The 23,605-nt window shown below is 41.7% G+C and overlaps 1 protein-coding gene across 1 annotated transcript in view; it reads right to left on the minus strand.

Annotated features, from left to right (window-relative positions):
* LOC122542896 (adenosine deaminase domain-containing protein 1-like) overlaps positions 1 to 12,028 on the minus strand; it is an 89,798-nt gene extending 77,770 nt beyond the window's left edge. The window contains exons 1-2 of the mRNA XM_043681025.2: positions 11,997 to 12,028; positions 2,304 to 2,587 (exon numbers count right to left, since the gene is read on the minus strand). Coding sequence (XP_043536960.1) covers positions 2,304 to 2,583 — 280 coding nt within the window. The 5' untranslated portion in view covers positions 2,584 to 2,587; positions 11,997 to 12,028. The remainder of the gene's footprint in view (positions 1 to 2,303; positions 2,588 to 11,996) is intronic.
* Between the last annotated feature and the right edge of the window lie 11,577 nt (positions 12,029 to 23,605).

The following is a 23,605-nucleotide window of genomic DNA, read 5'->3' on the forward strand; positions in this document are numbered from 1 at the left end:
CGAAACGTCAATTCTCCTGCTCCTTGGATGCTGCCTGACCTGCTGCACTTTTCCAGCAACACATTTTCAGCACTGATTAGGGATAGTCAACATGGCTTCATGCGTGGGAAATCATGTCTCACAAACTTGATTGGGTTTTTGAAGAAGTAACAAAGAAGATTGATGAGGACAGAGCAGTAGATGTGATCTATATGGACTTCAGTAAGGCATTCGACAAGGTTCCCAAGGGGAGACTGATTAGCAAGGTTAGATCGCATGGAATACAGGGAGAACTAGCCATTTGGATATAGAACTGGCTCAAAAGGTAAAAGACAGAGGGTGATGATGGAAGGTTGTTTTTCAGACTGGAGACCTGTGACCAGTGGAGTGCCTCAAGGATCAGTGCTGGGTTCTCTACTTTTTGTCATTTACATAAATGATTTGGATGCGAGCATAAGAGGTACAGTTAGTAAGTTTGCAGATGACACCAAAATTGGAGGTGTAGTGGACAGCGAAGAGGGTTACCTCCGAGTACAACAGGATCTGGACCAGATGGGCCAATGGGCTGAGAAGTGGCAGATGGAGTTTAATTTGGATAAATGCGAGGTACTGCATTTTGAGAAAGCAAATCTTAGCAGGACTTATACACATAATGGTAAGGTCCTAGGGAGTGTTGCTGAACAGAGACCTTGGAGTGCAGGTTCATAGCTTGTAGAGTCGCAGGTAGCTAGGTCAGAGTATTGGTCAGAGTATTGAGTACACGAGTTGGGAGGATGTTGCGGCTGTACAGGACATTGGTTAGGTCACTTTTGGAATATTGCGTGCAATTCTGGTCTCCTTCTTATTAGAAAGATGTTGTGAAACTTGAAAAGGGTTCAGAAAAGATTTACAAAGGATGTCGCCAGGGTTGGAGGATCTGAGCTACAGGGAGAGGCTGAACAGGCTGGGGCTGTTTTCCCTGGAGCATCGGAAGCTGAGGAGTGACCTTATGTAGGTTTACATAATTATGAGGGGCATGGATAGGATAAATAGGCAAAGTCTTTTCCCTGGGATCAGGGAGTTCAGAACTAAAGGGCATAGGTTTAGGGCGAGAGGGGAAAGATATAAAAGAGACTTAAGGGGCAACTTTTTCACGCAAAGGGTGGTACGTGTATGGAATGAGCTGCCAGAGGATGTGGTGGAGGCTGGTACAATTGTAACATTTAAGAGGCATTTGGATGGGTATATGAATAGGAAAGGTTTGGAGGGATATGGGCTGGTGCTGGCAGGTGGGACTAGATTGGCTTGGGATGTCTGGTCGGCATGGACGGGTTGGACCGAAGGGTCTGTTTCCATGCTGTACATTTCTACGACTCTATGCCCTCTAGTTCTGGACTTCCTGACCCCAGGGAAAAGACTTTGCCTATTTACCCTATCCATGCCCCTCAATTTTGTAAACCTCAATAGGGTCACCCCTCAGCCTCCAATGGTCAAGGGAAAACAGCCCCAGCCTGTTCAGCCTCTCCCTATAGCTCATATGCTCCAACCTAGGCAACATCCTTGTACATCTTTTCTGAACCTTTTCAAGTTTTGCAACATCTTTCCGACAGGAAGGAGACCAGAACTACCAACAGTGGTAACCAATCTCCAGGTGTCAGAAGAAATCCTTTCAGGAACCTCACCAAAATCAACACTTAACCAAAAAACAGGGAAAATTCAGCCCTTTGCTTTTTCACTTCTACTAAAAATTTATTCTTTTACACTCCGCTTTCTATCCAGCTCTCCTTACCCTTTCCAATATCACTATGTTTTCCTTCCATAATTAGTGAGTGCAAAGCATGCTGTGAAAAACCCAACTTGCAGCCACCAAATACTTTCACTGACAATAGCCAGTCAACTGAATAGCAAAATTAAGATACCTCACCATCTCCAAATTAAATTTAAATTATGTTTAATTATTTACTGAATTGAAGTATGGGAAGATTGTTTTTTTTTCTTTTCTCTTATTTCTGATTTGTTTTGTAGAGTAGTAGTTTGTTTATTGTTATTATTGATGTACCATAAGATTGTTAGTCTCTTTTGTAACTTTATAGTTTTGTAAAGAATAAAAATCTTTTTCAATTAAAAAAAGGGATTACTGTCCAAGTTTTATGAAAGCCATCTCTTGTAATTCTTTTTGGGTGTGGCAAGGGGAAGAAAGAGTACAAAATAAAAGAATCTGTTGTGGGATGAAGCTCCTAAGGCACTAAACTGTGAGCTGAATAACCTATTTGTGTTATTAATTCAATGTACTAAAAGCATAAATAAATCACTAAAACCTGTAGTCCTCTGGTCAGATAATATACCTGGATTGAGTGTATCCAAAGGAATCGGCAAATCCTGTTCATTCTCAGATTTCTCAGTTTGAAGCTGCAAGGTGGTGGAGGTAGTTGCATTGCAGGGCTGGTTCCTTCTAGAAGTACTCTGGCCTGTAGAATCTTCAGGTTTTATATCAGTATTAACAACCGGTGTTTTTTTCACCGAGTTTTCCTTTTGCACCGAAGGGGAACATGATATGTTTCGTGAAAGTGATGCAGCTATTCTAAGGGTTCTTCTTCCTTCCTTTGGGGTCTCCCGTACATTCATTGTTCTGAAATTTCAGAAGATCTTATTTATGCCCATTTTTTAAAAACTGAAAACTTGATATCACAATTGATTTCCACTCAGCAGGTAGGCATTAAAAGGTGGGGTAGAGGCAGGAGCAGAATATTGGGTGTGGGGGAGGTGTTGAAGTTGGAGGGTTTGGGGGGTGGGGGGGGTGGGGGGGAACATACTCACTCATGCTGCTGGCACTCTAACGCAAACCAAACAGATATACAGCCTTCAGAGCTCACAGACTCCTCACTGTCCATAAAGTTTTATCTGTTATGTAATATGGATGAATTCATTCACAACATAGTGGAAAGATAAGCATTGTCGGTTCTTTGGCACAGGCAGCACAAAAGTAACAACTGGAAGAGACAGCTAAGTTCTATGTTAGCCTGGGATGTAATATACTATTAACGTAGAATGAAGCCTTCCTTCTCTACAGACAAGGGGATGCATATTGCTTCTTCCAAGATAGTTTCTCAAGTCAGCTTTTACAAATGAAAAGAAGCAACCCAGCAAGACCATGTATTTCTAGCTCAAATCATCTGCAAAGTCAAAATATTACCCAAACAAATAACTTGGTAAATGTCATTAAATTGCAAAAACAGATCAAAGACTAACCATAGTTGAATTGACCACAATCTGATTTAGATTGATCTCAGTTGGCTTAATTCAATCAGAACCTGTAAATGGTATATGATTACCTGGCAAGTCATCTTCCCTTTTCAGAGAACTAACTTTTCAGCTGTCATGCTCAAGGTTACTTGTCTGGATATGATTTACACAGGAGTTATAGAAAAAATAATTAGCTAAAAGAAAGTAACTTCTTGCTTTTAAAGTGTTGCATCCAAATTAAACAATTTTGATCATGGTGTGATTTATAAATTCTTTAATAAAATTTATTTTGAATTAGTGGCAAATAGATTATGGGACCAACATCCAATTATTCAATCTTCTGGAAAAATACCCAATAGATCTTTCTATCTTCTTGCAAAAGTACTGCATTGATACCCACATAAGTTGCATCGATAGCCACCTTGAATGGTTTTGCGTAATTAGGTGTGGCTAATATTCCGGCAATGGTTCAAACAGCTTTCAGGTTGTCAGATGCCTTCTGACAGTCTTCTGTCCGCTGAAATTTTCTGCACTTCAGCAAGTCAGTGGTGAAGTACACTGCTAAAGTTTGGTACAAAATTCTGATAAAAAAAACACAATCCTAAGGATCACAGTACTTCCTTCTTTGTCAACAGTATGGGAAACTCCCTAATAACTTTTATTTTCATATCCCGTGGGACCATCTGTTCATTCCAATAACTCAGCCCAGGAATGTGACTTCGGCTTTTGCAAACTCACTTAGATTTATTACCAAAACCGCCTCCCAAAGTCAATCAAACAATTCCAATAGATGCTCCAAAACTTTCTTCCATTGTGACTAAAAGTCACCAGGTCACCACACAATTGAGTAACCCAGAAATGACTTTATTGGTTGCCTTTGAAATGTGGCTGGTTAGTCTTTGAAATGTTTTCCTATAAAACTTTATACTAGTATAGTCCATTTGGTGTCACAAAAGCCAAAATTTTATTCACTCTTTTGGATAAAAGGTGGTTGCCAGTATCCCCTGAATAGGTCCAATTTAAAAATATAAGTTGCTTGTTCCACCTTTTCAATACAAACCCCCAAACACAGAATAGGATATGAATCAAGTTTTGTAATTGCATTGACTTTGCGATAGTCCACACAATCATTGGGTACCTTCCAGTTTTGGTACCATTACTATGGGTGACGTCCATTCACTGCAACTCACTTCCATTACCCTGGCCTTAAACATGCATTCAATCTCCTTTTTAACCTATGCCAACTTTAGAGGGTTAGTTCTAAGGGTGTTGCTTAATTAGAACAGTATTTCCTACATCTATGTCATGTGTAATTAGATTAGTACTTCCCAGCGTATTTCCATATGTCTCCCCATGTAATTATAACAACTCTTTCAGGTCATTTCCATTTCTTCTCTGGAAGGTAACTCAGTAACTTATCCCAAATTTGAGAATTTCCTCATTGGATATTCTTCAAATTAAATTGGGCAATTCAGAATCCTCTGAACTTGGTTCTTCATTGTGTTGTAACGAGTAACACATTCTCCTTTTGCTTTCCTTCCTTCTTAAAAATACAATTTGTGCATATTGACATAACACTGATTTCCTTCTATCTGGTACTAGTATTAAATAGCTCACCTCACTATTTCCTTTTGATTTGGTAAGACTCACTAAACCATGTCTTTAAAAGGTTCCCCTATCACTGGGAGTAACACTAATATTTTATCTCCAAATCAAAAATTCACACTTTTGCTCTACTTGCCTGCTTCCTATTTCATTACATGCTGTGTTACTTTTAAATGCAGTCGAGCCAACTTCGCCACTCTATTTAACCTTTCCCCAAAATTTGATAGTGCCAAGTATGTGGTCTCTAAACTCTGATTCACCGATTTCTCCTTAACTAATTTCAGTGATCCTCTTACCTCATGCCCCAAAACTAATTCAAATGCACTGAATTTGGTAGATTCATTTGGTACAGACTTAATAAAAGTACAAATGGAATTCCTTAATTCCAACCCTCTGCACAGTCTTGACTACAAGCCCCCAACATTGTCTTTAAAGTTTGATGCCACTGTTCTAATGCTCCCTGCAATTCTGGATTGTGCACAGTGGAGTTGAATTGTTTTATTCCTAAGCTATCCACAACTTCCTTGAATTACTTTGATATAAAACTTGACCCTTAATTTGATTGTATTTCTGTGGGTAGTTTGTATCTTGTAAAAATTTGATTAACTCTTTTACAATCTATTTAGCCATGATACTGTGTAATGTAATGGCCTCTGGAACTCTAGTAGATTCATGCATTATGGTTCGCAGACACTGAAGACCACTTTGCGCAGGACCCCTACTAAAAACAGTTAAAACACTTGTAAAAACGTTCTGCAAATGCAGGAATGGGTAATGATGTTGTTGGTTTTAATTACTGCCTTAGGTTACCTGACATATCTAGTAAATTTCAACCACATCCTAATGCAGTCAAGGGCAATAAAAATGTTTTCATATTTTGGCTAGTTTTCCTTACTCCCAAATGATCTCCTACTGGTAATTCATTTGCTACCTGCAACACCTCCTTTGTATAACCAACTGGTAGTAAAACTTGAACTTCTGCCCTTTTCTCATCCACCTGAATGTGTGATGATCTCCATTTCTTCAACAAGACATCATTTAAAGAAACAACAATCTGGGATATACTAAAATTCTTCTTCTGTGTATGCTTTTTGATACAGCTGCTTCAGATTTAAAAAAAATCTGTTCTAATTCATTTAATTTCTCAGAACTAAAAATACCCACTTTGCCCTTCACCTATTGTTTTTTCTGAACAATTTGATCAAAATGGTCTCTGATAATGCTACTTCAACTTTATCTTTATTCTTTGATTTCTACTCCTGCTTCAACAAATGTGGCTTTGTGCCCTTGTTACCAGGGTCAGGGAGAAAAAAAACCCAGGATATACTTCCTGTAATACCTCAGTTGCATGGTTTTCCACTGGCTTTTCAGCCATAGTAGGTGTTACTTCTACCTGTGATCCAGCTATATCATTACCAAGAATAAACTGTATTCTTGGAAGAGAATTTCTCCATTACCCCTAACACCACTTTTTAATCAGACTCTCCAAACTCACTGCTCTTCTTAACACGACTTCCACATATTACTGCCTTTTCTGGTAATAGTCCTTCTGAATTACCCATATCTTTCACCAAAGACTGACTTGCTCCTGTATCTCAAAATTTTAATTTCTTTAAAGAATTTACTTGCGAGAGCAGGTAAAGAGGTCTGGCACATTTTTCTCAACCAAGTTTTTTTCAACCCAACCCCTGATCAGGTTGTACATTCTGGTGCAGATTTTTAGCTTCCCCTACGCCTTCATTTACCACTTCAATAAAAGTCGCTGGCTGATCCTGTTTTCTCACATCAGTCTTCCCCTTGCATTTTCTAAACAACTTCATGTGGCCTACTTTATTGCAGAGAAAACACCTAAGCTTTTTTATTTTTCCTTTCTCTTCATGGAAAACTATTTTCTTTGAGAGCTTTCCCCTCTTACCACCTGAGCATTTCTCTTTCCCCAATTTCTATCCCTCATCTGCTTCCCCTGCAGTTTTCACACTCTACTGTTCCACGAGTTCTCACTATTTCTGAACTCCAAAATAATTATCTTTTAATAAAAAAAAGTATCATAGATATGATCTATTTTCAATGTCCTTATCCACCTATCAAACTAACTTTGTGTGATCCTTTCAAACTCATTGGATGTTTGACAAGATCCCTCCTCGGATTCCTGAAACGTTCTGTAGCACTCTGGTACCAGCTCATATGCACTTTAGATGGCATTTTTCATCTTGTTATACTCCCTAGATATCTCTCCGATAGCAACACAGATACCTTACTAGCTCTAACTACCAACTTTGTTTGGATTAACAATGTCCAGAGTCAGAGTCCAATAGCATGGAGGCAGGCTCTTTGGCCCAAATTGGTCCATAACAATCAAAATGTCCATCCACACTAAACCCATTTCCCTGTGCTTGGCACATATCCTTCTAAACCTTTCCTATCCATGTACTGTCCAAATGCCTTTTAAATGTTAATTTACCTGCCTCAACCACCTGGCTTTCACTGGCAGTTTATTTCACGCGTTAACCATCCAGTGTAAAAAACGCTAACCTTCAGGTTTTCCTTTATTCTTCTGTCTCTTACCTTAACCTAATGCCCTCTAGTCCTTAATTCCCCAACCATGGGAAAAAGACTGAAAACATTCACAGTCTTCATTGCCTCTCATGATCTTACAGATTTCTAAAGAATCTCTCCTGACCACCCCCCACCCCCCAAGTCTCCTATGTTCTAAAGGAAAAGGTCCTAACTTGTCCAATCTCTCCCCGTAACTCAGTTCTTGGAGTCCTGGCAACATCCTCGTAAGTTTCTTCTGCACTCTTACCAGATTAATAACATCTTTCCTATAGCAAGGTGACCAACACTGAATACAATACTCCAAGTGCGGTCTCACCAACGTACTGAACAACTACAACATAACTTCCCAAGTTCTATTCTCAGTACCCTGACTGGTGAAGAGCAGTGTGCCAAAAGCGTTCTTCACTACCTTGTCTACCTGTAATGTGGAGCAGCCAGTGTTGGACTGGGGTGGGCAAAGTTAAAAATCACACCACACCAAGTTATAGTCCAACAGGTTCATTTGGAAGCACTAGCTTTCGGAGCACTGCTCCTTCATCAGGTGGTTGTGAAGAATAAGACCATAAGACACAGATTTAAAGCAAAATATTACAGTGTCATGCAACTGAAATGATATATTGAACGAATCTGGATTTCAATTAAGTCTTTCATCTTTTAGAATGGGTTGCAGGTTTCAGTTCATTAACATGTAAGTCCCAGAACTACTTTTAAGTCACCTTTGAGATAACTTAAGGTTTTGTAAATAAAGATGACCTCTCAGCATTAAAGATGTGAGGTTAGTCTGTTTGAATCCCAATCTTAAATCAGACTGGCTCTATTTCCAAATGGAATTTACAAAATATTACATGTATGGACTGCCTGCAGATTGTGCATTTTTTGAACAAAATACTATATATACGTGTCTAGGTCAATCTCATGTACAAGTCAGCCCTTTCAGCCGAAAATCTTGTATTTTCCACATAGTACATGTATTAGTCGACCCTAGTTCTTCACAGTTACAGATCAATATTTATGAGACAGTGTGCCTGGCCTTCAAATTCCGCTCCGGCTTTGCAGTCTGCTAGCCGAATCGCTCCATTCAGAGTCTTCCAGTCTGCCAGCCGTCATACTCTGCTCCAGGTTTTCAGGATTACTGTAATGGTATGACAGGTTTCAGTTACCTAGCAGGGAATGTTCCAGATCCAGGGACCAGAGAGCTGCTGGGAAGGTAAATTTCCCATTTTATCTATTTTGTGGATAAATATTCATTCCCTCGAAAATAATATCTCGCGTACAAGTCAACCCCCTAGTATGATTAAAAAACCGTCTTTAAAATTTAACCTAAACATGATAGAATGTATTTGCAAATGTAATTTTAGTGCTTCCAAATAAACCTGTTGGACTATAACCTGGTATTGTCTGATTTGTAACTGTTTACCTGTGGCTCCACTTTCAGAGAACCGAGCACCAGAACTCCAATATCCCTCTGTTCCACTACACTCCTTAATTCTACCTCAATTTGACTTTCCAAAGTGCATAACCTTACACTTAATTATATTAAACTCCATTTACCATTTCTCGGCCCACTTCCCCAGTTGAACAAGGTCCTGCTGCAATTTCTGATAATGTTCCTTACTGTCCATGATACCACTAATTTTAGTGTCAGCCGCAGGAAAAAGAAATGTAAAAAAAAAATTCGACGTTTCAGGCAAAAGCCCTTCATCAGGATTTCCTGTTCAAGGGCTTTTGCCCGAACCGACAATTTTCCTGCTCCTTGGAAGGTACCTAACCTGCTGTGCTTTTCTAGCACCACTCTAATCTGGATTCTAATCTCCAGCATCTGCAGTATTCACTTTCGCCTTGCAAAATTTACTAATCACACCTCGTACACGCTCATTGAAATCATTGATAATAAACAGCATGAGCCCTACACCGCCTCAATATATTAAAGGTGGCAACCTGGACCCTAACTTTTTTTTATTTTAAAACGTTAAACACAAGGTACTGCATTCCAGATGCAATTCAGATAGCACAGTGGCTCAGCGGTTAGTACTGATAGTTCAACTCCAAGGACACATGTTTGATTCCAGCCTCGGACAACTATCTGTGTGGTGTTGGCACGTTTTCTCCTCATGTGCATATGGGAGTTCTCTGGGTATTTTGGTTTCCTCCCACTCTCCAACAATGTTTAGTTTGGTGGATTGGCCATGGTAAGTTGCCCATAGTGACTAAAAAATTAGATAAAAAATTAGTGTGCAAAATTAGATGGATTAGCTTGGGAAATGCAGAATTAGAGGCATTGGGTAATGGGACAGGTCTGTGAAGGATGCTTTCTAGAGGTTTGCTGTGGATGTGATGGGCTGAATGGCCTGCACCCACACTTATGGACCAGACCAGACCTCCTCAAAATATTTTAAGAAGGTAGCCTAAGGCCTAAAAGTTTTCTTCTTTTAAAGGCAGATGTGAAATGGGTGTTCCAGGTAGGATGTAATTGGTTAAACCACTCAGCTTTAAGCAAAACAAATTATTTAAACACTCCAGTTGAAACACGAACAAAAAGAAAAGCAGAACAGATTATCTCCTGTTTGAAGCTTTCCGTTAACTGTACATTCAACTATCAGGTCTAAGAATGGGAGGGGAACGACAACAAACTCCCATTCCTAGACGTGACAGTTGACATACACAACTAACGGAGAGCTTCAAACCAGCATTTACAGAGAGAAAAAAAAGTCAACAAACGCAGACCAAATACTTTGCTTCAAAAGCAATCATCCCAACACCCACACAGAGCTGCATCAAGACATTATTTCGATTAGCTACATCACACAGCAACACCCACGAACGCCAAAAAGTAGAAGAAAAATATCTGTACAAATGTTTTCAAGAAAAACGGATACCCAATAAACACAATCCGCTGATTCCTTAGAAACAAACCCAAACAAGCAGACACAACACAACCAAAAACTATCGGCACATTACTTTGCAAAGGTGTATCAGAAATAATTTCCAGACTACTCAGACCCTTTGGCATCATGGTAACCACAAATCTACCTACAGACTTAAACAGCAACTAATGAACCAAAAGGATCCATTAGACACTGCAGTAAAACTAATGTCATTTACAAGCTACCATGGAAGAACTGTAAAAAAACACTACATTGGACAAACAAGCAGGAAACTTGCCATCAGGATAAATGAACACCAACTAGCTGCCAAAAGACACAACCCACCATCACTAGTTTCCAAACATATACACAAAGAAGGACACCATTTGACTGGGAGAAAGTGAGGACTGCAGATGCTGGAGATCAGAGCTTAAAAATGTGTTGCTGGAAAAGCGCAGCAGGTCACGCAGCATCCAAGGAACAGGAGACGACGTTTCGGGCATAAGCCCTTCTTCAGGAATCCATTCCTGAAGAAGGGCTTATGCCTGAAACGTCAACTCTCCTGTTCCTTGGATGCTGCCTGACCATTTGACTGGAACAACATACACATCCTAGGACAGATAAAAAAAAAGGCACATGGCTAATTCTTAGAGGCATGGCATTCTAACCAAAACTCCATCAATAAGCATATCGATTTATACTCCATCTACCTTCCCTTGAAAAAAAACCCAGAAACGACACTCACCTTAAGAAAACAAAACCTCTAAATACCACCAGCACTTCACTGAAGACTCTCACTGAAGATGTTACCTAGCATGGTGATGAAACATCTGAAAACAAACCTTCCGGCACAGTGAGCTAACTTACATAATTAGCAAACTATTGCCCAAGTCCATCAGCATTGTAAATGGTTTCCAATTCAACGAGTCGCATAGGTCCTTCCCAAAAGGGCACCAACTTAGAAGTTTGTGCGAAGATTTATAGCTTGGGTGCTCGATGTTGTGGTTCTGTTCGCCGGGCTGGGAATTTGTGTTCAGACGTTTCGTGCCCTGTCTAGGTGACATCCTCAGTGCTTGGGAGCCTCCTGTGAAGTGCTTCTGTGATCTTTCCTCCGGCATTTATAGTGGTAGTTCAAACCACTACAAATGCCGGAGGAAAGATCACAGAAGCACTTCACAGGAGGCTCCCAAGCACTGAGGATGTCACCTAGACAGGGCACGAAACGTCTGAACACAAATTCCCAGCTCGGCGAACAGAACCACAACACCAACTTAGAAATTAATAGGTCAAAAATACCAGGAAAAAGAGGATGTTGGAGAAATTCAGCAAGTCTGGGGTAGTATCTATGAAGAAGGAAATAGTTAACGTTTCGAGGCGGTTCATAAGAACTAGCAGAATCGATCTAGGATGAGATTCATCATTGCCCTCAGATTGTCATTGTGCGTTTGGACCACTACACTGTATTTCTGTGAGACCAGCCTTTTTGTTTGCCAATTAAAATGCTTTAAAAAGGTACTTTTTTTGGGCAATTATCCAATAATATATCGCGCGCGCACGAGGAGCTTCAAAGTCGTGAAAGCGAGTGGATACGCATTCATGAAGCTCACTTTTCTTCAAACACAACCCTAGCAACAGGCGGCCCTCGGGAATACCAACTCAAGCCAAATACAGACCGCTCCAAACACTCGGCAACTCCTTCACTACCTTATGTTACAGAAGACATGCTTCACACGATATTGCGTCACAGAAATATTTTAAAGTCAACCATACCTCTATCTTTGGAAAGATCAGTTGAATTAGACCTAACTTTCTCAGTATTTCCCCCCACCCCACATCAAGAATAAACCTTCCTTCTTCGCTGACCCTCGCTATAACCAACCGGCGATAATATCACCAGAAAAGCGCGCCAACCGGAAGTAGAAACTTAATCCCGCCTCCCCAGCCACATCTACCAATGAACGTGCTCTGGCTGAGTGACGCAAATCACGTGATTGCTGATTGACGTGCATCACGTGCTTCCTGCAGCTGTCAATTTACAAGAGCCAACGGATTTAAAGGTACATTCCATTTGCTAACTCGGACGGGCTTTGTTTGGGCATGGTACTAAAATAAAAGAGTTTTATTTGTTTTAGCATTGCTACGTGATATTATTTCTATTACTTGTCATCTTTTGTAGGGGGTGTGTTTGATTTGTAGCTGGTGTGTGTCAGCATTTGTTGGCCATTCTGAATGGCCTGATGAACTGTGGTGTTTCCCTGGTGCCAGGATCAAGGATGTCTCAGAGAGGGTGCAGAATATTCTCACAGGGGGAGAAAGGCCAGCAAGAGGTCGTTGTCCACATTGGAACCAAAGCAGGGAAAAGGTTGAGATTCTGAAGGGACATTACAGAGAGTTAGGCAGGAATTTAAAAAGGAGGTCCTCAAGGGTAGTAATATCTGGATTACACCCAGTGCTACGAGCTAGTGAGGGCAGGAATAGGAGGATACAGCAGATGAACGTGGCACGGGGGTGGCACGGTGGCGCAGTGGTTAGCACTGCTGCCTCACAGCGCCAGAGACCCGGGTTCAATTCCGCCTCAGGCGACTCTCTGTGTGGAGTTTGCACATTCTCCCTGTATCTGCGTGGGTTTCCTCCGGGTGCTCCGGTTTTCTCCCACAGTCCAAAAATGTGCAGGTTAGGTGAATTGGCCATGCTAACTTGCCCGTAGTGTTAGGTGAAGGGGTAAATGTAGGGGAATGGGTCTGGGTGGGTTACGCACTGTGAGTAATCTAATCTAATCTAATGCATGGCTGAGGAGCAAGTGTTTGGGAGAAGGATTAACATTTTTGGATCATTGGAATCTCTTTTGGGGTAGAAGTGACCTGTACAAGAAGGACGGATTGCACCTAAATTGGAAGGGACTAATATACTGGCAGGAAAATTTGCTAGAACTGCTTGGGAGGATATAAACTAGTAAGGTGGTGGGGTGTGACTCAGGGAGAGAGTGAGAAAAGAAATCAATTTGAGATGGGTACAGTGAGAACAGAAGCAAGTCAAACAGTAAGGGCAGGCAGGGGCAAGGTAGGATTAATAAATTAAACTGCATTTATTTCAATGCAAGGGGCTGAACAGGGAAGGCAGATGGACTCAGGACATGGTTAGGAACATGGGACTGGGATATCATAGCAATTACGGAAACATGGCTCAGGGATGGGCAGGACTGGCAGCTTAATGTTCCAGGATGCAAATGCTACAGGAAGGATAGAAAGGGAGGCAAGAGAGGAGGGGGAGTAGTGTTTTTGATAAGGGATAGCATTACAGCTGTGCTGAGGGAGGATATTCCCAGAAATACATCCAGGGAAGTTATTTGGATGGAACTGAGAAATAAGAAAGGGATGATCATCTTATTAGAATTGTATTATAGACCCCCTAATAGTCAGAGGGAAATTGAGAAACAAACTTGTAAGGAGATCTCAGCTATCTGTAAGAATAATAGAGTAGTTATGGTAGGAGATTTTAACTTTCCAAACATCGACTGGACTGCCATAGTGTTAAAGGTTTAGATGGACAGGAATTTTTTAATTGCGTACAAGACAATTTTCTGATTCAGTATGTGGATGTACCTACTAGAGAAGGTGCAAAACTTGACCCTCTCTTGGGAAATAAGGCAAGGCAGGAGAATGAGGTGTCAGTGGGGGAGCACTTTGGGGCCAGTGACCATAATTTTATAACTTGTAAAATAGTGATGGAAAAGGATAGACCAGATCTAAAAGTTGAAGTTCGAAATTGGAGAAAGGCCAATTTTGATGGTATGAGGCAAGAACTTTCGAAAGCTGATTAGAGGCAGATGTTCGCAGGTAAAGGGACGTCTGGAAAATGGGAAGCCTTCAGAAATGAGACAACAAGAATCCAGAGAAAGTATATTCCTGTCAGAGTGAAAGGGAAGGCTGGTAGGTATAGGGAATGCTGGATGACTAAAGAAATTGAGGGTTTGGTTAAGAAAAAGAAGGAAGCATATGTCAGGTAGCTCGAGTGAATCCGTAGAAGAGTATAAAGGAAGTAGGAATATACTTAAGAGGGAAATTAGGAGGAAAAAAAGGGGACATGAGATAGCTTTGGCAAATAGAATTAAGGAGAATCCAAAGGGTTTTTACAAATATATTAAGGACAAAAGGGTAGCTAGGGAGAGAATAGGGCCCCTCAAATATCAGCAAGGCAGCCTTTGTGTGGAGCCACAGAAAATGGGGAGATACTAAATGAATATTTTGCATCAGTATTTACTGTGGGAAAGGATATGGAAGATATAGACTGTCGGGAAATAGATGGTGACATCTTGCAAAATGTCCAGATTACAGAGGAGGAATTGCTGGATGTCTTGAAATGGGTAAAGGTGGATAAATCCCCAGGACCTGATCAGGTGTAACTGAGAACTCTATGGGAAGCCAGAGAAGTGATTGCTGGGCCTCTTGCTGAGATATTTGTATCATCGTTAGTCACAGATGAGGTGCCGGAAGATTGGAGACTGGCAAACATGGTGCCACTGTTTAAGAAGGGTGGTAAAGATAAGCCAGGGAACTATAGACTGGTGAGCCTGAACTCGGAGATGGGCAAGTTGTTGGCGGGAATCCTGAGGGACAGGATGTACATGTATCTGGAAAGGCAAGGACTGATTAGAGAAAGTCAACATGGCTTTATGCGTGGGAAATCATGTCTCACAAACTTGATTAAGTTTTTTGAAGAAGTAACAAAGAAGATTGATGAGGACAGAGCAGTAGATGTGACCTACATGGACTTCAGTAAGGCGTTCGACAAGGTTCCCCATGGGAGACTGATTAGCAAGGTTAGATCTCATGGAATACAGGGAGAACTAGCCATTTGGATACAAAACTGGCTCAAAGGTAGAAGACAGAGGGTGGTGGTGGAGGGTTGTTTTTCAGACTGGAGGCCTGTGACCAGTTGAGTGCCACAAGGATCGGTGCTGGGTTCTCTACTTTTTGTCATTTACATAAATGATTTGGATGCGAGCATAAGAGGTACAGTTAGTAAGTTTGCAGATGACACCAAAATTGGAGGTGTAGTGGACAGCGAAGAGGGTTACCTCCGAGTAAAACAGGATCTGGACCAGATGGGCCAATGGGCTGAGAAGTGGCAGATGGAGTTTAATTCAGATAAATGCGAAGTGCTGCATTTTGAGAAAGCAAATCTTAGCAGGACTTATACACATAATGGTAAGGTCCTAGGGAGTATTGCTGAACAAAGAGACCTTGGAGTGCAGGTTCATAGCTCCTTGAAAGTGGAGTCGCAGGTAGATAGGATCGTGAAGGCAGTGTTTGGTATGCTTTCCTTTATTTGTCAGAGTATTGAGTACAGGAGTTGGGGAGTCATGTTGTGGCTGTACACAACATTGGTTAGGCCACTGTTGGAATATTACATGCAATTCTGGCCTACTTCCTATCGGGAAGATGTTGTGAAATTTGAAAGGGTTCAGAAAAGATTTACAAGGATGTTGCCAGGGTTGGAGGATTTGAGCTATAGCGAGAGGCTGAACAGGCTGGGGCTGTTTTCCCTGGAGCGTCAGAGGCTGAGGGATGACCCTATAGAGGTTTACAAAATTATGAGGAGCATGAATAGTGTAAATAGGCAAAGTCTTTTCACTGGGGTCGGGGAGTCCAGAACTAGAGAGCATAGGTTAAGGGTGAAAGGGTAAGGATATAAAAGAGACCTAAGGGGCAACATTTTCACACACAAGGTGGTACGAGCATGAAATGAGCTGTCAGAGGAAGTGGTGGAGGCTGGTACAATTGCAACACTTAAGAGGCATTTGGATGGGTATATGAATAGGAAGGGTTTGGAGAGATATGAGCCAGGTGCTGGCATGTGGGACTAGATTGGGTTGGGATATCTGGTCGGCATGGACGCATTGGAACGTTGGGTCTGTTTCCATGCTGTACATCTCTATGACACTATAACTGAATGGCTTGCTAGGCCAATTTCAGAGGACCGTTGAGAGTCCTCAGAGGAGTCCTTGATTAATTGTTCCAGGGGTCTGGTGCCTTATGTGGGCCTAGAAAGTACAGCAGAGTCTGGGGTGGAGCCAGAGTCCTGGGAGGTGAAGATTGGGGTGGTGGCTATAGACTGGGTTTTGGTGGGCAGTGGGAATGGGGAAAGCTGAATGCTTTTACTATGGACATTCTATTTTGTTGGGTGTGTATTGGGAATCACAGGAAAATCAAGTCTACCATATTTCCCCATTTCTTAATGATTTAATGTATTCATATTCTTAATTGAGCAAGCAATTTTATTGCCGTCATCAGTATTTTGGCTAGTTAGGCACAAAGTGGTTTATTTCCGTAGTGATTGTAATGAGGTCAGCCAGGTAGACCTCATAGAATATGAGTTCCCTAATTGGGGATGTTAATCTACACCAATCAGGGAGCCCTGGCTGATAGATAAGAACAGGAGTGTCCTATGTGAGCTAAAAAAAAAGGACAGGAGTGTTAGCTGGATCAGTGTCAAGGACTATGCTCATGTAAATAAAGGTCACTTGGTGACAGGGAAAAAAAAGAACAGGAGTGTTGGACATCCTATCATTCTGACAGCTGCCTCTGAGAGAGCTGGATTAGTATCAAGGAATTTCCACATGTAAATAAAGGGTGACTTGGTAATATGCAATATGGTGGCTCAGTGGTTAGCATCGCTGCCTCACGGCGCCAAGGACGTGGATTTGAATCCAGCCTTGGGCGACTGTCTGTGTGGAGTTTGTACATTTTCACCATGTCAGAGTGGATTTCCTTCGGGTGCTCCAGTTTTCTCTCACAGCCCAGTGATGTGCAGGGTTGATGAATTAGCCATGGGAAATGCAGGGTTATAGGCCAAGGGTGGGGTGAGGTGGGTCTAGGTGTGATGCTGTTCGTAGGGTTGGTATGAATTTCATGGGTTGAACAGCCTGCATTCACATTGTAGGGATTGTATGATTCTATACCAGCCATTGTCAAGTTATTTCAGTAGTTACAACACGTTCTGAAGAAATTCACTTGCAACAGTCTTTTTTGAGTTAGGGAAAAGCATTTCTAGCATCATGCCATTATTTGGTAAGTTTGATTTGTTCATGGCATGACTGCCATCGAAGCCTACGCCCTGTATGTGGAAAGAATGCTTTTTTTTTCTGGGCAAATTACATTGGGGCAAATGAAAAGCAATGACGAATTCTCCTGAATTACTTGTGAGCCTGTAGCTTTTTTAGTTATTAGGAGCCTAACATTCCCTGAGGCACCAAATGCTAAAACCTTTCAAGAGTTGACGGATTTAATTAAGGAACATTATAATCCCAAGCTTCCTCTAATTCTGAGATACTATCGGTTTTACTCAGCAATTTGAGAACCAGGGGAATCCAAATTGGGATTTTTGACAAGGTTAAAATGACTGGCAAAGCCACATGATTTTGGTTTAACCCTTAATAAAATGCTGAGAGATTGTTTGGTGTATGGGATTAATGAGGCAAACGTGCAAAAATGCCTACTAGCTGAAGTCCAACAGGACTTTAAACAGCCACGACAACTGGCTTTATCATTTGAAAACACGGCAAGTGGAGAATATGAGTTACAGGGTATGCCGATGTAAGTGAATACCCTTGCTAGTCCAACTGAGCTTGGGTGAAGACAATTACATACCTCACTTAGGACATATCCTGAGCAGAGGGATTCCAGGTTAGCCCACAGCAAAACCTCCAAACAAAGCCAAATGGTTGACGTTTTCTTCAAGGTCTGAGCTGGCAGCAATTGTAATTGCTGGCAATATGCATACTTGAGACAGCAAAGCAGACCCACTAGACATAAAATGAGTAAGAGAATTCATGGTCAAAGAGTGTGGTGCTGGAAAAGTACAGGTGGTCAGGCAGCATCCGAGGAGCAGGTGAGTCAAAATTTTGAGCATAAGCTTCTCATTAGGAATGTGGGAGTGGCCCAAGGGGGCTGAGAGATAAATGGAAGGCGAGTGGGGCTGAGGGGAAAATACATCATGGTGGGGTGAACATGACAGCTCTTGACTATAAGGCCATATTCAACTGAGTCTGCCATCAAGGAGTCCTAGCAAAACTGGAATCAATGGGTATCAGGTGGCAAACTCTCCAGGACTAATGCCTGGCACACAGGAAGACAGTCATGTTTGTTGGAGGTCAGTCATCTCAGCTCCAGGGCATCTCTGCAGGAGTTCCTCAGTATTGTCCTCGGCCTATCCATCTTCAGCTGCTTCATCAATGACCTTTCCTCCATCATAAGGTCAAAAGTGAGTGTGTCGCTGATGATTGCACAATATTCGGCGCCATTTGCGACTCCTCAAATAGTGAAGCAGCCCATGTTCAAATGTATCAAGATCTGGACAATTTCCAAGCTTGGGCTGACAAGTGGCAAGTAAAATTTGTGCCACACAAATGCCAGGCAATGACCATCTCCAATAGGAAACCTATTCGTTGCCCTTTGACATTCAATGGTGAATCCCCACTAGCAAAATCCTTGGGGTCACCATTGACCAGAAACTCAACTGGACTCACCACAGCAACAAAGTGGTTAGAGAGCAAGTTAGAGATTAGGAATACTACGGCAAACAACACACTTTTTGACTCCCAAAGTCTGTTCACCATCCTCAAGGCACAAGTCAGGTGTATGATGGAATACTTTGCACTTGTCTGAACAGGTGGAGCTCCCTACAACACTCAAGAAGCTTGACACCAACCTGGACAAAGCAGCCTGCTTGACTGGCACCACATCCATTAGCATCCACTCCCTCTACTACCAATGCTCAGTAGCAGCAGTGTGTACTAATTTACATGGTGCACTACAGAAATTCCCCACAAATCCTTGGACAGCATCTTCCACCTACGAGCATTTCCTTCGAGAAGGCCAAGGGTAGCAGATACATGGGAATACTACCACCTGCAAGTTCTCCAAGCCACTCACCATCCTGATGTTTTAAATATATCGCTGCTCCTTCACTGTCACTGGGTCAAAATCTTGCACTTTCCTCCTTAAGGGTATTATTGATCAACGTGCATAATGTGGATGCAGTAGTTAAAGAAGGCAGCTCAAGGGCAGCTAGTGACAAATAATAAATGCTGGCCAGCCAGCAGTGCACATGTTCCACAAGTGATTAAAAAAATCTTCCACAGGCCCCAGATTTAAAGCAGTATAATTTTCCATTTTGAAGTTCACAGCCCAAAATGTAAAAGTATACTTTATACCTTGGCTTGATAGATCTGCCAACTCACAACATGAACCTCTGTGCAACCTTTTCTGGCATTCTGGGAATGGTTGCCCTTTGCCGAAGGGGAACCTTATGAATTGAATCTATCTGACGTCCTCCATGGCTACATCCATTACTCAGATGTGAGGGCAATCAGAGCACAAAGCACTGTGGATCCGTAAATTCATGGGATCTCTTTGGATAGTCATGCCATGTGCTTTAGCATAATCTTGGTTAATTGGGAATAGAAACAAAAACAGAAATTTCTGGGGAAACTCAGCAAGTCTGCCAGCATCTGTGAGAAGAAAGCAGAGTTAATGTTTCACCTTTTCATCAGAACTGGTAGCAGCTAGGAGAAACCATTATTTATGCTGAAGATGAGGTTGAGGGTGAGGGGTTTGGGCAAAGGAAGAAGAGAGTGGATACCTAGAGAGAAAGAAAGGTATGAAAGGGGATAGGTAAATAATGAGGAGGTAAAAAATGCCTGCCAATTCAAAACATCACCGTGTTCCCATGCCATTTCTGTCGCAAGCCTGCTGCAATGTTTCAGCAAGCCTCAGTGAAAGCTTATAGAACAGCATCTCATTTTCTGCTTGGATATCCTGCAGCCTTTGGGACTCAGTATACAGTTCAATAGTTTTAGAGCCTCATTCCATTCTTCTATGTCTTTTACTGCACCCACACCCAGTCTTGACGTGACAGGGTTGTTTTAAACAAAGCAAATTATTTTCACCTACTCTCAGGCCTATCATCACATTACATGGTATGCTTTCAGCACAGAATACCCATTCTCTACTACCCTTAACTTTCATTATTACTTATTCAGCTTCTCTTCTGCCCTGGCCTGCTATCCATAATTCCTTCATCTACCTACCCCTTTCATACCTCTCTTCCTGGGCTTCATCATAATATCATAATATGCCTCCAGTATTTGCAGCAATCTGTTTTCGAGCCCTAGAATGTAGGGTATTAGTTCCTAGAAATTTGTGGAATTCAGTCCCTTAAATTTCTCCAGTTTTTTTTCTCTCGTTCAGTTAAATGCATTGGTTCCCCTGCACTTTCTAGTACCCAATCTGCCCTTTTGATGTGCAACTTATTTCTTCTACTGTGAAGGTAAACATAAAATGTCTCTGTCATTTCCTCATTCCCCATAGTCATTTCTCTTTACTATGTTTCTAAGGGATCAGCATTTACTTTAGATACTCTCTTCCCTTTTAGATACTTGATGCTGATATTAGTACACCTGTCCTACTATCTAATGTTGATAATCATTCTGAAACATTGTTGCTTCTCAAGGGCCTTGAGATGGCACCTAGATGTAATCCAGCTTTCAGAATCATATAGAAGAGTCAGAAGGCTGACTGCCTCATACACAAGATCTAGAATCAGCCTGGATATTGTGATCATCGAAGGCTCTCATCTTTAAGCATATGTGGGTTGCGCTTGCAGATCGAATGTGGTGTTGAATGTCCACATCGATGTCAACCTTTTATGACAGGTAGTTTCCCTAGTAGGGGAAATGTTTCACATTTGGGAGAATTTCTCTGTTGATCTTAATGGAGGGTTGGACCAGAACTTGACTGGGACTGAGTTGGTTGAAGGATTTAAGTCTTCCTGAAGTTGAGGCTGCCATCTTATTGCAGAGGAGACGGAGGACTCTGATGAATTTCTCTGGACAGCCGGCCCTTGATCGGATATTCCATAGCACTTCCATACTGACTGTGTCAAAAGCCTTGTTCAGATCAATGAAGGCCACATACAGTGGTTGGTGTTGATCCTGGAATTTCTCGCAGTTGCTGAGCATTGAAAATCATGATCGTAGTTCCACAGTTTATTCAGAAGCCACATTAGCTTGGACAGAATTTGTCAGAGACTGGTAGATTTGGGTGATAATCTTTCTGGTAATGGAGAGTAGGAAGACTCCTTGGTAGTTCCCAACATCTACTTTGTCTCCTTTCTTGAGGATAGTGGTGTCAGCAGCAACTCTGAGATCGGCAAGGAATTCATCTTTGTCCCAGATTTTCAAGAGCAGTTGATGTAGATAACAAGTAAGCTCTGCCTCTTCAAGTTTGAAAATTCACAGTGGAAACCTGTCCATTCTTGCAGCCTTTCCATTCTTCACATGTCAAATGGCAGCTTTGACTTATGCCACATTAGATGGGAATCCAAGATCATCTTCAATATGGAGTTGGGGATTTCCTCAACAGGTTCTTATCTACTACTGTATCATAGATTTATGAGTTCTTTGAAGTATTCTCCCATCAGAGCCCATTAGAGACTGATGTTTTCTCTATGTTGCAAAATACTTCCTCCTTACACCAGACCAGTTTGAGGCCAAGAGTGTTGGGTCCATATATTGCCTTGTAATGTCATTTTAGCAGACAGGAAAAGCTTTCCTCTTCATGTCAATGAGTTCTTGGATAATGTGGTCATTCTCGCCAAGCCAGTCATTGGTGTTTCATGGTGTTGTAGCTCTTGTTTCTTCACAACATGAGGTGATGGCTGTCTTCAGGTCTTTCCAGATTTCCTCCACTCCATTAATATGAACTATTTAGAGCTTATTAGTGAAGACATTGTTGGAAGTTTGTTAGCCTGAATGGCTCTTGAAGTGACTCAACATTGAGCTTTTTTCCGTTCTGTTACTGTGTCACAGCTGTTTCTGGATGTAGAGGAGTGGATGAGATGGTGGTCTGTCAGTGGTCATCTGCACTGGTCATTGCTTTGGTATTGAGAACATTCTTTTGGTCTTGGGGTTGAATGCTGATGTAGTCAATTATGTGCTAGTGCTTTGATTGTGGATACCTCGAATAAAGTCTTGAACTTGTCTTTGTGGCAGCACAATGTGTTGGTGATGACCAGCTGGTGTTCTGCATATTTGGTGAGCAGGGGAATCTCTTTGGTGTTGCAAGTCCCAACTGCTTCCTTTCCAATATTCCTTTCCAGAGTTGGCAGTCCTTTCCAAACCTGGTGTTGAAGTTGCCAAGGATTATAATTTTGTTTTCCTTAGGGATGAGAATATGTTGGAGCATAAGCACTCACTGCTGATTCTTGGTAAGTTATAGGTGAAGAATCATGAGTCGATCATTGATGTCAGTAATGAGTTCCAAGAGCTTGTTGATGAGTTTATTCTTGATAGTGAATCCAATTCCATGTATCCTGTGTTAATCCGGAGATTTTCCTCTGCAGAAGAAGGTATAGCTATCACCTGCTTCCCTCAGCAGCCCATCGTTTGCTGTTGGTATCTCCTGCAGGGCAGCAATGTTAATATCAAAGTACATTGGTTCATAGGCAAGAAGGGCAGTTCCAGATGATTGTTTTGCTCATTACTCACAATTGAACAATTGTACATTCCTGGTTCTGGGATCAAGCTTGACTTTGGTTTTCAGTCCTCAGATAGGTGAGCATTCAGAATGTAGTTTTCCAGCCAGGTTGGTGACAGAACAGACTATTTTTAGGACATCTATTACAGTCCCTTCCCTGTGCAAGCTGAGCTAATTGGATCCTAAAGTGGGCTACTCAGTCATGATAAATGCTGCCAAACATTTTCCTGTTCTTGTTCCAAAAGTGAAATGACTGAGTCAAACTCCACCACCTAAGTGCCAGGCCAAAGCTAGGGGCTTCCAGATCTCCCAGTCGATTGCTGCAAGACTTGTGTTGTATTTGTGGTAGGTTGAATTCCTCTACATAGAAACCTTGTGCAGGACATCTTTTAACGTGGGAAAGCTGTTGCATATCAGCAGATACACAGTCCTTGATGAACGCAGATCCATTCCAGTGGCAGGACAATCTCGACTTTGGAGATCTTCCTACTACTGCAGTCTTCATCCTTAGCTGCAGGCGTTGATATCACTTGAAAATCTTCTGAATCACCTTTGAGAACTTGTTTTAGATTGTACTTTAGCTCCTCCCCTCTGACATTTGTGCCATGAGCTGTGAAGAATTGAGAAGTCCTGATGTCATTGCTCCCAATATCAATGGAATACTCAAGCCTCTCCACTGCAGCAAGGTAGCAATCCAGGTATCAATCCACGGGAGGGTGTGGAGAACATTATAACTGGGCCATATCATAAATATTGTTCACAATATATGTATTTTCTAGCAACAGCATGTCAAAGCAAGAAGCTTGAATGATTCAGTAGATTCATGACCAAGGTCAGAATATG

This window comes from Chiloscyllium plagiosum, unplaced genomic scaffold (genome assembly GCF_037043375.1).
Source record: "Chiloscyllium plagiosum isolate Xiang-an unplaced genomic scaffold, Cpla_swu_hap1 HiC_scaffold_47, whole genome shotgun sequence".
Taxonomy (NCBI): domain Eukaryota; kingdom Metazoa; phylum Chordata; class Chondrichthyes; order Orectolobiformes; family Hemiscylliidae; genus Chiloscyllium; species Chiloscyllium plagiosum.